At 35.8% G+C, this 13,144-nt stretch overlaps 1 protein-coding gene across 2 annotated transcripts in view; it reads left to right on the forward strand.

Moving 5' to 3' along the window:
- Positions 1-13,144, forward strand: part of TBC1D8B (TBC1 domain family member 8B) — a 58,345-nt gene that overhangs the window by 25,505 nt on the left and 19,696 nt on the right. Inside the window, exons 7-10 of one of the 2 annotated variants that reach the window (XM_015083673.3) lie at positions 657-824; positions 8,958-9,107; positions 9,666-9,816; positions 10,435-10,649. In XM_015083673.3, coding sequence (XP_014939159.2) covers positions 657-824; positions 8,958-9,107; positions 9,666-9,816; positions 10,435-10,649 — 684 coding nt within the window. The remainder of the gene's footprint in view (positions 1-656; positions 825-8,957; positions 9,108-9,665; positions 9,817-10,434; positions 10,650-13,144) is intronic. The other variant, XM_027054883.2, reaches the window with a different exon arrangement.

A 13,144-nucleotide genomic window follows, 5' to 3' on the forward strand; every position in this document is an offset into this window, starting at 1 on the left:
AGATCATGCCCTGAGCTGAAATCAAGAGTTAGATGCTTAACCAACTGAGCCACTCAGGCGCCCTTATCTCTCTCTTTTTTTTAAATTTTGCTTGTTTTTTTTTTTTGCTTATTTAGAGAGAAAGAGAGAGAATGAGCAGCGGAGGGGTAGAGAGAGAGGGAGAGACAATCCCAACCAGTCTCCACGCTGTCTGTGCATAGCCTGACTCCGAGCTCTGTCTCACGAAACATGAGATGATAACCTGAACCAAAATCAAGAGTCAAATGCTTTGGCTGAGCCACCGAGGCACTGCCCCCGCAAAGTCTATTTCTTAGTAAGCCATACCATGGACCAAAACTTTAGTCTCAAAAGAGTAAGCTAAAGGGGTACCTAGGTGGCTGAGTTGGTTAAGCGTCCCACTCTTGATTTTGGCTCAGGTCATGATTGTGAGATTGAGCCCCACCTTGGGCTCCACGCTGGATGTGGAACCTGCTTAAGATTCTCTCTCCCTCTACCCCTCCTCCACCTGCACAGGTGCGTTCCCACTTTCCCTCCCTCTCCCTCTCTCCGTCTCCTCTTCTCCCCGTCTCTCAAAAAGAGTAAGCTAAACATATTTTGCCTGAAAGTGTCAGCAACAAGGGAGAATGTGATTCATTTATAATGTTTTCACCCCCCAGGTCTTAGCTATAGATAAGACAAATGATTCCACCAAAACTGTCATCATTAGCATCAAAGGAAAGACAGCTTTTCGCTTCAGTGAAGTTAAAGACTTTGAGCAACTGGTGGCAAAATTCAGACTCAAGTGCAGAGCAGCTTCAGCTCCATATCATGATATTAGCACAGAGGTAATTATATACCAATCAAATCATTGTTTAATAAAACTTTGTGTTTTGTATGGTCCATTCTTTAAGAAGGAATTCATAGTATCTTTTCTATTCATACTTAGGTTTATTTTTTTTTAAAGACTAAAACCAAAGAAATTATATTTTGTAGGTCACACCATAAGGCAGAAGTGAAAATCATCCTTTTTTAGGAACTCCTATGGAATATTTCTTGGCAATGAGAAAGAATGAAATATGGCCTTTTGTAGCAATGTGGATGGAACTGGAGAGTGTTATGCTAAGTGAAATAAGTCATACAGAGAAAGACAAATACTATATGTTTTCACTCTTATGTGGATCCTGAGAAACTTAACAGAAGACCATGGGGGAGGGGAAGGGGAAAAAAAAAAAGTTAGGGAAGGAGGCAAACCATAAGAGACTCTTAAAAACTGAGAATAAACTGAAGGTTGATGTGGGGTGGGAGGGAGCGGAAAGTGGGTGATGGGCATTGAAGAGGGCACCTGTTGGGATGAGCACTGGGTATGGTATGGAAACCAATTTGACAATAAATTTCATATTAAAACTAAAACTAAAAAAAATTATTACCATTTGATCTTTTTTGACTATTGACAGTATCTTGTACTTTCACATAACATGGCTTTTAATAACTCAAACTATATTTGAGAATTTAATAAGGCCTTGAAAAGGATTCTCCTCTTACTGCTGAAGAGAGACTGCAATTTTAAACCAGTCTGAATATCTTTTATTTAATATCAAGTAGCTCAGCCTTACTTACACAATATAGCCCAAAGCAAAATAGTGGCAAAGCTATTTACTAGTAAAGTATTAGAGAAGGCAAATATTCTTGGCAAAGGGTGGTTAAAAGCTTGATTTTGATGTTTAGTATGTCCTTTATAGAAATGTAGATAGTTTCAATTCAAATTTTCATTTCTAATGCCTAGGAAATTCATGTTTTAATAGATTGATAAAACTTATCACATTATATCTATTGTATTTTAATTAAAACTTTGAAGAAAAAAATCAACATTAGCTTTACTGGCTATGTTATTCATTTGGATTGGATTATAGGGGCTTTTACCTCTCCGTAGTAGAGACTAAAAATAATATGCTCAGTCCATTATAATGCAGTATTGATAAGACTAGCTTTCTCTTTGATAATAGAAAAACACAATTAAAACATGTAATTTAAAAACAATATATCTCAGTTCCAGACACAGAATCTTCATGTTGACCATCAAGAATTTTCTTGCCCCAACTTTATAATTTTTCATTCTCTTCAGGTGTGCAGCCAGGATATTCCTTAGTTTGATGTCAGGACACAGGTAAAATCTGATCAGTCCTGATAGTTTCTCTCCCAGTGCTTCCATATTCTTGCTTATGTCACTTTTTTCCCTGTCTCATTCCATTTCAGGTTCAGTCTGTGTGTTAGATTTAATGTACTGCTTATCTTTTTTCTTCAGTTTATCTGTGTGTCTTAAACCTAAAGAACTGGAATTTTTCCCTGAAAACTCTCAGGTGCCTCTGGGAGTTGGGTATGCTCAGTTATCCAGAAAGGATTTTGTTTCAGAATGAGTTTATCATCTTTTCAGATATATGTCAGAGTTCTAAGGTTTTCTAGTCTCTCTTACCCATTTCTAGAGGTTTAATAAGAATATGTACAAAATGCCAGTCAGTATACGGGTTTGCTAGGAAATGGATTTTTTTTCTAGTGTACTCTTTAATCCCCATCCCCTATTTGCCACATCCCCCATCTACCTTCCCTGAGGTAACCATCAGTTCTCTATAGTTAAGAGTCTGTTTCTTGGTTTGTCTCACTCTCTTTTTCCCCCATGCTCATTTGTTTTATTTCTTAAATTCTACATATGCGTGAGATCATATGTTATTTGTCTTTCTCTGGCTGATTTATTTCACTTAGCATTATACCCTCTAGCTCTATCCATGTTGTTGCAAATGGCAAGATTCCCCCTTTTTTTATGGCTAAATAATAAACATACACACATACACACACACACACGCACCTTTTTTATCCATTCACCTATTCTTGGACAATTGGGCTGTTTCTGTAGTTTGGCTCTTGTAAATAATGCTGCAGTAAATACATATACACCCACACACCCACACACCTTCTTTATCCATACACCTATCCATGGATACTTGGGCTGTTTCTATAGTTTGGCTATTGTAAATAATGCTGCAATAAACATAGGGGTGCATTTATCCTTTTGAATTAGTGTTTTTGTATCTTATTGTGTAAATATACCCAGTAGTGCGACTACTGGATTGTAGACTAGTTCTGTTTTTAACTTTTTGAGGAACCCCCATATTGTTTTCCACAGTGGCTGCACCAGTTTGCATTCCCACCAACAGTGCAAGAGGACTCTCTTTTCTCCACATCCTTATCAACACCTTTTGTTTCTTGTGTTGTTCATTTCAGCTATTCTGACAGGTGTGAGGTGGTATCTCATTGCAGCTTTGATTTGCATTTCCCTGATGAGTGACATTGAGCATCTTTTCATGTGTCTGTTGGCCATCTGTTTGTCTTCTTTGGAGAAATGTCTATTCATGTCTTCTGCCTATTTTTTAGTTGGATTTTTTGTTTTTTGGGTATTGAGCTGTATAAGTTCTTTATATATTTCAGATATTAATCTTTATCAGATATGTCATTGGCAAATATCTTCTGCTTTTCAGTAGGTTGCCTTTTAGTTTTGTGGATTGCTTTCTTCATTGTGCAGAAATCTTTTATTTTGACATAGTCCCAATAGTTTATTTTGGCTTTTAAAAATTTTTAATTTTTAAAAAATTTATTTATTTAAAGTTAATTAGCATACAGTGTAGTGTTAATTTCATCACTTACATATAATACCAGGTGCTCATCCCAGCAAATGCCCTCCTTAATGCCCATTACCCATTTAGCCCATTCCCACACCCACCTTCCCCTCAAGCCTCTCAGTTTCTCTAAGAGTCTCTTATTGTTGCTTCCCTCTCTGTATCTTATTTTTCCTTCCTTTCCCCTATGTTCATCTGTTGTGTTTCTTAAATTCCACATATGAATGAAGTTATATGATACTCCTCTTTCTCTAATTTCTCTTAACATAATACACTCTAGTTCCATCCACGTTGTTGCAAATGGCAAGATTTCATTCTTTTTTTTTTTTATCACCGAGTTATATTCCATTGTATACATATACCACATCTTTTTTATCCATTCATCAGTTGATGGACATTTGGGCTCTTTCCATTTTTGGCTATTGTTAATATAGCTATAAACATTGGGGTGCATGTGCCTCTTTGAAACAACATTTTTGTATCCTTTGGATAAATACCTAGTAGTGTAATTGCTGGGTCATAGAGTAGTTCTATTTTTAATTTTTTTCAAAGTTTATTTTGTAAGAGAGCACACACAGGGGAGGGGAAGAGAGAGGGAGAGAATCTCAAGCAGGCTCTGCGCTAGAGGTGGAATTCACGGGGTTGGAATTCATGAACCACAAGATCATGACCTGAGCTGAAATCAAGAGTCAGACACTTAACTGACTGAGCCACCCAGGTGCCCATATTATTAATTTTTTTGAGGAACTTCCATACGGTTTTCCAGGGTGGCTGTACCAGTTTGCGTTTCCACCAACAGTGCAAGAGGGTTCCCCTTTCTCCACATCCTCACCAATAACTGTTGTTTCCAAAGTTAATTTTAGACATTCTGACAGGTGTGAGGTGGTATCTCATTGTGATTTTGATTTTTACTTCTTTGATAATTAGTGATGTTGAGCATCTTTTCATGTCTCTGTTAGCCATCTGGGTGTCATCTTTGGAAAAGTATCTATTCATGTCTTCTGCTCATTTATTCACTGGATTATTTGTTTTTGGGTGTTGAGTTTGAGAAGTTCTTTTTTTAAAATTTTTTAATGTTTATTTATTTTTGAGAGACAGCATGAGCAGGGGAGGGGCAGAGAGAGAAGGAGACACAGAATCCAAAGCAAGTTCCAGGCTCTGAGCTGTCAGCACAGACCCTGATGAGGGGCTTGAACTCACAAACCGTGAGATCATATGACCTGAGCTGAAGTCGGACGTTTAACTGACTGAGCCACCCAGGCGCCCAAATTTGATAAGTTCTTTATAGATTTTGGATACTAACCCTTTATCCTATAGGTCATTTGTGAATATCTTCTCCCATTCTGTAAGTTGCCTTTTAGTTTTGCTAATTGTTTCCTTCACTGTGCAGAAGCTTTTTATCTTGATGAGGTCCCAGTAATTCATTTTTGCTTTTATTTCCCTTGCCTCCAGAGACATGTCTAGTAAGAAGTTGCTGCGGCCAAGGTCAAAAGTTGCTGCCTGTTTTCTCCTGTAGGATTTTGATGGTTTCCTGTCTCACATTTAGGTCTTTCATCCATTTTGAATCTATTTTTTGTGTATGGTGTAAGAAAGTGGTCCAGTTTCATTCTTCTGCATGTCGCTGTCCAATTGTCCCAGCACCATTTTCTATGAAGCCAGAATTACCTTGATTCGAAAACCCCCTGAAAAGGAGAATTAAAGGCCAATATCACTGATGAACCTGGATGTAAAAATTCTCAACAAGATACTAACAAATCACATTCAATAGTACATTAAAAGAATTATTCACCATGATCAAGTGGGATTTATTCCTGGACTGCAGGGCTGGTTGAATATTCAGAAATCAATCAACATGGTACACCACATTAATAAAAGAAAGGATCTGAACCATATGATCCTCTCAATAGATGCAGAAAAAGCATTTGACAAAATACCCTCAAGAAAGTAGGGATAGAAGGAACATACCTTAAAACCGTATTTTTGCTTTTATTTCCCTTCCCTCAGGAAACATGTCTAGAAAAATGTTGCTACAGCCAATGTGAGATTACTGCCTGTGCTCTCTTTAAGGACTTTTATGGTTTCCTGTCTCACATTTAGGTCTTTAATCCATTTTGACTTTATTTTTGTGTATGGTATAAGAAAGTGATCCAGCTTCATTCTTTTGCTATGGCTGTCCAGTTTTCCCAACACCATTTGTTGAAGAGACTGTCTTTTTCCCATTGGGTATTCATTCCTTCTTTGTCAAAATTAATTGACCATATAATTGTGGGTTTATTTCTGAGTTTTCTGTTCTCTTCCATTGATCTGTGTGTCTATTTTTATGCCAGTACCATGCTGTTTTAATTACTACCACTTTGTAATATAATTTGAAATCTAGAATTATGATACTTCCAGTTTTGTTTTTCTTTTTCAAGATTGCTTTGGCTATTCGAAGTCTTTTGTAGTTCTATACAAATTTTAGGATTGTTTGTTACAGTTCTGTGGAAAATGCTGTTGGTATTTTGATAGGGATTACATTAAGTGTATATATTGCTTTGGATAGTACAGACATTTTAACAATATTTGTTCTTTCAACTCATAAGCATGGAATATCTTTACATTTCTTTGTGTTGTCTTGAATTTCTTTCATCAGTGTTTTATGGGTTTCAGAGTACAAGTCTTTCACCTCTTTGGTTAATTTTATTCCTAGATATTTTATTGTTTTTGTTGCAATTGTAAATGGGGTTGTTTTCTTAATTTCATTTTCTGCTGTTTCATTATTAGTGTATAGGAATGAAGCAGATTTCTGTACATTGATTTTGTATTTAACTTTACTGAATTCCTCTATCACTTCTAGTAGTTTTTGGTAGAATCTTTAGGGTTTTCTGTATACAAAATCCTTTAATCAGCAAACAGAAACAATTTTACTTCTTCCTTTCCTATTTGGATACATTTTATTTCTTTATCTTGACTGATGGCTCTAGCTAGGATTTGTAGTACTATTTTGAATAGGAGTGGTGAGAGTAGGCTGGCTTATCTTGTTCCTAATCTCAAAGGGAAAGCTTTCAACATTTTACCATGGATCATGATGTTAGCTGTGGGCTTGTCATATATGGCCTTTATTATATTGAGGTATGTGTCTTCTATACCCACATTGTTGAAAGTTTTTATCATGAAAGGACATTGAATTTTGTCTTATGGCTTTTGGGATGATCATGTTTTTTATTTTTTATTCTGTTCATGTGATGTATGCAATTTATTGATTTGTGTATGTTGAACTATCCTTCCCTCCCAGGGATAAATCCCACTTGATCATAGTGTATGATCCTTTTAAAGTGTTACTGAATTTGATTTGCTACTATGATGTTGAGAATTTTTTGCATCTCTATTCATCGGGATTTTGGTTTATAATTTCTTTTCTTGTGTTCTTATTTGGATTTAGTATTGGGTATTCTGGCCTTGTAAAATTTGTTTGGGATTGTTCCCATCCCCTTTAGATTTTTGGAAGAATTTGAGAAGGATTGGCATTAATTCTTTAAATGTTTAGTAGAATTCACCCATGAAACTATCTGATCCAGCACTTTTATTTGGTGGGGGGTTTTGGATTACAGATTCAGTGTCCTTACATGTTATTAGTAAGTTCAGATTTTTTTATTTCTTTATGTTTTGTTGATAGTTTTTATTGCGGAAAAATATTTCATTGTCTGGATATACCACAATGTTTATCCATTCACCTTTAATAGGGATACGTTGGTTGCCTTCAGTTTTTGGCAACTATGAATAAAGCTGCTATAAACATTCATATGTGGGTTTTCATATGGGTTTTTCATTCATACCTAGGAGCACAATTCCTCAATCATATCATAGTAAGGCTATGTTTTGCTTTGTAAGAAACTGCCAACCATCTTCCAAAGTGGCTGTACCATTTTTGCATTTCCATCAGCAATGAATGAAATTTCTTTTTCCATATCCTCAGCAGCAAGTACTTGTTCTTGTCAGTGTTTTGGATTTTAGCCACTTTAATAGCCAATAGTATCTCATTGTTTTTTTCATTTGCAATTCCCTAGTGATACAATATTGAACATCTTTTTAATATGATTATTTGTCTGTCATCTTTTTATCTTCTTTGGAGGGGTCTATATTCAGATCTTTTGCCCACTTTTTAAGTGGGTCCTTATTTTTTTAAACATAATTTCCTTTCATTCTTTTAATATATTTATAATAGCTACTTTACATTCTTAGTTTACAAAATCTAGGAACTGGGCCCTCTCAAAGACATTTTCTGTTGGTTGCTTTTTAAAAATAGTTCCTGTTTTTATTTTTAAACCTGGCTTTCTCTGATTACCCCCTTTAGTCAGTATAAATTAGTGGCCAGCCAGTGATGGGTCAGTGAGCTCCTTAAATGCTGTGAACCATTAAGTTTTCTACTTTTTGCAAAGGAAATCTTTGTGTGAAGGTATACCTCAAACTCTGGAAGCTTTTAAATCAGCCTTATCTTTCACTTCTTACCTCTAAAATAGGCCAGAATTGAGCAAATGGGGCCTTCCCCTGTCCCGTTTCTTTCCTGGCCAGTTTCACACCCCTGTACTTTTACGCGTACTTCTAGATCCCCAAGAATATGTTAGAATCTTTCAAAGTTCCCTATGGTTATCTAGATCTTCCTTTTAGATTTTTAGCCAGGCTCCAGTTTCCCCCAAACTGAAATCATAGCCTTAGGCATCTGTAATGCCCTGGGGACTGGGCTTTTTTCACAGACCTGAGTTCTGAATTAAATCAAATGATAACAATACCCTGAGAATGGGGATTTTCTAGGGAGCTGCTAGTCTGGTTAAAATATTGACTGTGTTCTGGGGATGGGGATTTTAGTGAAGCTCCAGAAGATCCTTTGGCTGTGTTAATGCAGGCTTTCATGGCTACCATACCTCTGAGCTTGGGAGGGAGGGATGATGAGAATAGTCTCATGTTAAAACTTCACAGAGTCTGATGTCCTATTGAGATTCATTAGTTTTAGTTGTATCTCTGCTTTTCAGTTCATTCTGTGCCTTTGGTTCATTTCCAGTGTTCTGAACTTGTATTTTTTAAAATTCTTTGCCAATATTTTGTTTTTACAGGGGAGTGGGCTCACTGAAGTCTTGAGTTTGCTGTTCCAGACAGTAATTTCTTGCTATCTCTAATTTCAAAAGAAAAACAATGTCTCTCTGAGACATTGCTTCAATATTTATTATGTAGACAGATTGTGCTTTATAAATGATAGATAAAACATGAGCACTTTTTCTTCTTGCAGAAACTTTTAAGCATACATTTGGGACAATTACATTTTTTCTTTTTTAGGTTCCTATTAGTTCTGATTCTACAGACCCATCCGATAATATTGAGGTACAGTCTTTGACATGTCAGAGAGAATGCAGTAAAACTGTGAACACTGAAGCCTTAATGACAGTATTTCACCCTCAGAATTTGGAGAATCTTAATTCCAAAATGGTAGGAAAACAAAATATTAAAATCTATGGACTGAAACAGTTTATCAAAAATAAAAATCTTAGAGCAGACTAGAAGGTACCACAACTGAAATCTTCTTTTGGTGCTTGATAAGGTTTTCCAGCAGGTACTACTGTGTGACTTATTTCATTCCATCACATGAAAATGCTATTTTCAAAAAAAAAGGGCTATTAACAAGAATTAAGATAAACGATGAAAATTGAACATCATGTTTTATATGCATAGATTGCCAATAATTCTAAAATTGAGGTGAGTGGGGGAGAATAATGGTTCAAAGTTTTACCTCTGAAGTGTAATGCTTTTCCCGTTTTTATATGAGTTTAGGTAAGAATTAAAATAGTAAAATACATCTATTAGACTCACGTGGATTTGAAAGATTTGTGAACAGTGCTCCAGTGTTTGGCCTCTCTGTGAATACTGATTTTGACTTTCTCTGTTCTTGATTTCCACGGGTATTACTTCACAGTGAAGAGAGTTTTCAAGTTATTTGAAAGAAGTTCATTTGTCACCATGTTTAGTTGCTTTGATTTTTTGTTACAGTTGAAAGAAAAAATGAAGGAACAGTCATGGAACATCCTGTTTACAGAATGTGGGCGTGGGGTTAGCATGTTTCGGACCAAAAAGACTCGAGATCTGGTTGTAAGAGGGATTCCAGAGACCTTAAGAGGAGAGCTGTGGATGCTTTTTTCAGGTATTTATTCACTTTACTAACAGATACTAGCCATGCCCCTTCTAGGAGTTATGCACTAAGTAAAAACAATTACAAAGATGGCTAGAACAAACTCTTATTCATGAGTTCAGACTAGTCAAAGAGAATAAGGTAGTTATGTGTACTTACTTATATATCCACACATCCATTGTCTGAGCAAATTAGTTTATTAGGCAAGATATGGCTAATTGGTAATATCTCTAGCTCTAGTGTCAAAGGAAAGTTAAGGGGAAAAAAACAGTTTATGAAAATTCTGTTGGATAAAATTGGTGTCCTGGGGGTGGTGCCTGGGTAGGTCAGTCCGTTAAGTGTCCTCTCAGGTCAGGATCTCACAGTTTGTGAGATCGATCCCTGCTTTGGGCTCTGCACGGACTTTGGATTCTGTCTCCCTCACATCCTCCTCTCAAAAATAAATAAATATATTTTTTAAATTGGTGTTCTGATGTTATATTCTAGTGAAGCCTTTTCTTTTGTTTGTACTAGGATATTAATTGAGTATAAAGCTAAATTTAAAGGTTATCCAGTTCTTTATGTATATATGCAAATGTTGGCCTTATTACATTCCTCTTCTTTTGTATGTTAATGCAGTCGTCTTTACAGGTGCTGTTAATGAAATGGCTGCTAATCCTGGCTATTATGCTGAAGTGGTTGAGCAGTCCTTAGGGACCTGCAACTTGGCTACTGAAGAAATTGAACGTGATTTGCGTCGCTCCCTGCCTGAACACCCAGCCTTTCAGAGTGACACTGGCATATCTGCTCTGAGGCGGGTACTCACTGCTTATGCATACAGGAATCCCAAAATTGGATACTGCCAGGTATGACTTCAGTATGAGCCCATCTGTGTACATATTCCAAATGGTAAAATCATATCAAATATAGCTCTATTTGAAAATTGTGATAAGAAAGGTTGGGCTGAGATTGATAAGGGCTTATTTTTAATCTAAGTAGATGGTAGCGGGAATACTTAAGAGAATTGGTATTTCATTACTTCATTTTTCTTTTACATTTAACAAGTGTTTATTGCATTCCTGCTCTGTAAAAGATACTGTGCTAGGTGCTTAAGACTATATAAAGATGAATCCTATAAGGATCCTGCCCTTGAAAGTATACGAACGAGTAAGTATTAAAACATATTCATTGGCAAATAAAAAGCAAGTGGGACAAATTATTAAAGAAATGTAAAGTTCTATCAGGATTTATCATAGGGATAAATTATTTTCATCTGGAGGAATCCGAGAAGACTTCGTGGAAGAGGTAGCATTTGTAGGTCTTGATAATTGGTGAATTTTGGATGTATGGAGCTGGAATGAAAGAATGTTCCAGGTAGAAGCATCAGTGTAACCAAACACAGATAGAGGTAAACATAGAATGTATGTAGAACCATGTTTTGTTTCTTAGAAATGTAGGGTGAATGAAGCTAAGTAGATAGAGGAAAAATATCAGGTAGATTGGGAGAGGTCAGGAGTTTGAATTTTATTTTGTAGACAGTGGGGGAATCATTGAAAAAATCCTTTAGGAGCACACTATATTAACTAGGGATGCTACACTGCTAACACAAATAACCTCAAATAGGTAATAGCTTAAACACAATAGAAGTTTCCTCAAAGGAATAAACAGAAGAGCAAGTATTTAAGTCAGTAGGCAGCTCTCGTTCATGAGATTATTCAGGGCCTTAGGCTGAAGCACTCCCTGTCATCTTCAAAACATGGCTTCCAAGATGCTCTTTCATTGCTATTACCATTCACAGGAAACCAGAGAGAGCATGGAGAAACAATTATAGATTTTATTGGCTAGTAGGCCTAGAATGCGCATACATCACTTCATCCACATTCTGTTGGAAGGTCTTAGTCTTCTGGCCACACCTGTTTACAAAGAAGTCTGCAAAATATAGTGTGACTGAGCATATATATATCCAGATACTATGGAAGAAGGGAGACTGGATTGTGGTGGATAGCTAGCACTATCAGCCACATATTCCTTTATAGTGGGCTGAGCACTTATAATGATTATGTATCAATTCTATCCATTAAATCTTATCAATAGAGAATTTTTTTGAAAAACAATTTAAGTGAATGGATCACCTAAATTACAATATTTAGCGTATTTTAGGATCTCTGAGAGGTAAAAAAAAAAAAAAGTGTGGCACTTCTTTTCTCAAAGAACTTATACTCACAGACTCCGCAATGTTATCTATATATAGTAGTGTAGAGGCACCTTCAAAGTAGGTGGCACATGCTTTTGACTTCTAAAAGATGAGAGCAAAGTTAGAAACATGGAGGGCACAAGGAAAGTTACTCTGAGTTAAAGTAACAATATGAGCGATACCATTCATGTGAGAATAAGCCTACCACGAAGATCAGTCTGGCTAGATTTATGTTAGAATCAAGAAGTAAATAAGTTTGTGTAGGACAAAATCATGGAGAATCTTTCAAGCCAAGAAAAAGTCTGAATTTAATAAGCAGGTTTTATTGCTTTTGATCAAAAAGCCATGTGAACTGTACTGACTCATTATGGCTGATGGGACTAGTTGAGGAAGTTCTTATATATTCCTAGGTTGAATGTTTTTATCATGAAAGGGTGTTGGATTTTGTCAAACCATTTTTCTTTGTCTATTGAGATAATCATGTGGTTTTTTACTTTTATTCTGTTAATGTCCTGTATTACATTGATGTATTTTCATATGTTGACCCTCCTTGTATTTCCAAGATAAATCTCCCTGGGTCTTGGCTCTATAATCCTTTTTATGTGTTATTGGGTTCAGTTTGCTAGTATTTTGCTTAGTATTTTTACATTTATATTCATAAAATAAAATGATATCTGGTTAAGATACCTCTTTGGTTTTAGTATCAGGGCCTCATAGAATAAGGTGGGTAGTATTTCTTCCTCTCCTATTTTTTTGAAGAGTTATAAGGGATTGATGTTAATTCTTCTTTAAATGTTTGGTAGAATTTGCTAGAGAAGCTATCTGTTCCTAGAGTCTTCTTTGCAGGAAATTATGTCATTACTAATTCAGTCACTACTTCTTATAGGTCTATTCAGATTTTTCTGTTTCTCCTTGAGTTGGTCTCGGTAGTTTGTGTTTTTCTAGGAATTAACCATTTTATATCTAGGTTATCTCATTAACCATTTTATATCTAGGTTATCTCATTTGTTAGCATATTCCCTTAGAATCCTTTTTATTTCTGTTAAGATTGGTAGTACTGTTCTCTGTTTCTTGATTTTAATAATTTGAGTCCTTTCTCTGTTTTTTATCTTTTTGGTTAGGCTACCTAAAGGTATTTCAGGGTTTGTTTCAATTTTTAAAAATCTT

Source organism: Acinonyx jubatus, chromosome X (assembly GCF_027475565.1).
Source record: "Acinonyx jubatus isolate Ajub_Pintada_27869175 chromosome X, VMU_Ajub_asm_v1.0, whole genome shotgun sequence".
Classification (NCBI taxonomy): Eukaryota; Metazoa; Chordata; class Mammalia; order Carnivora; family Felidae; genus Acinonyx; species Acinonyx jubatus.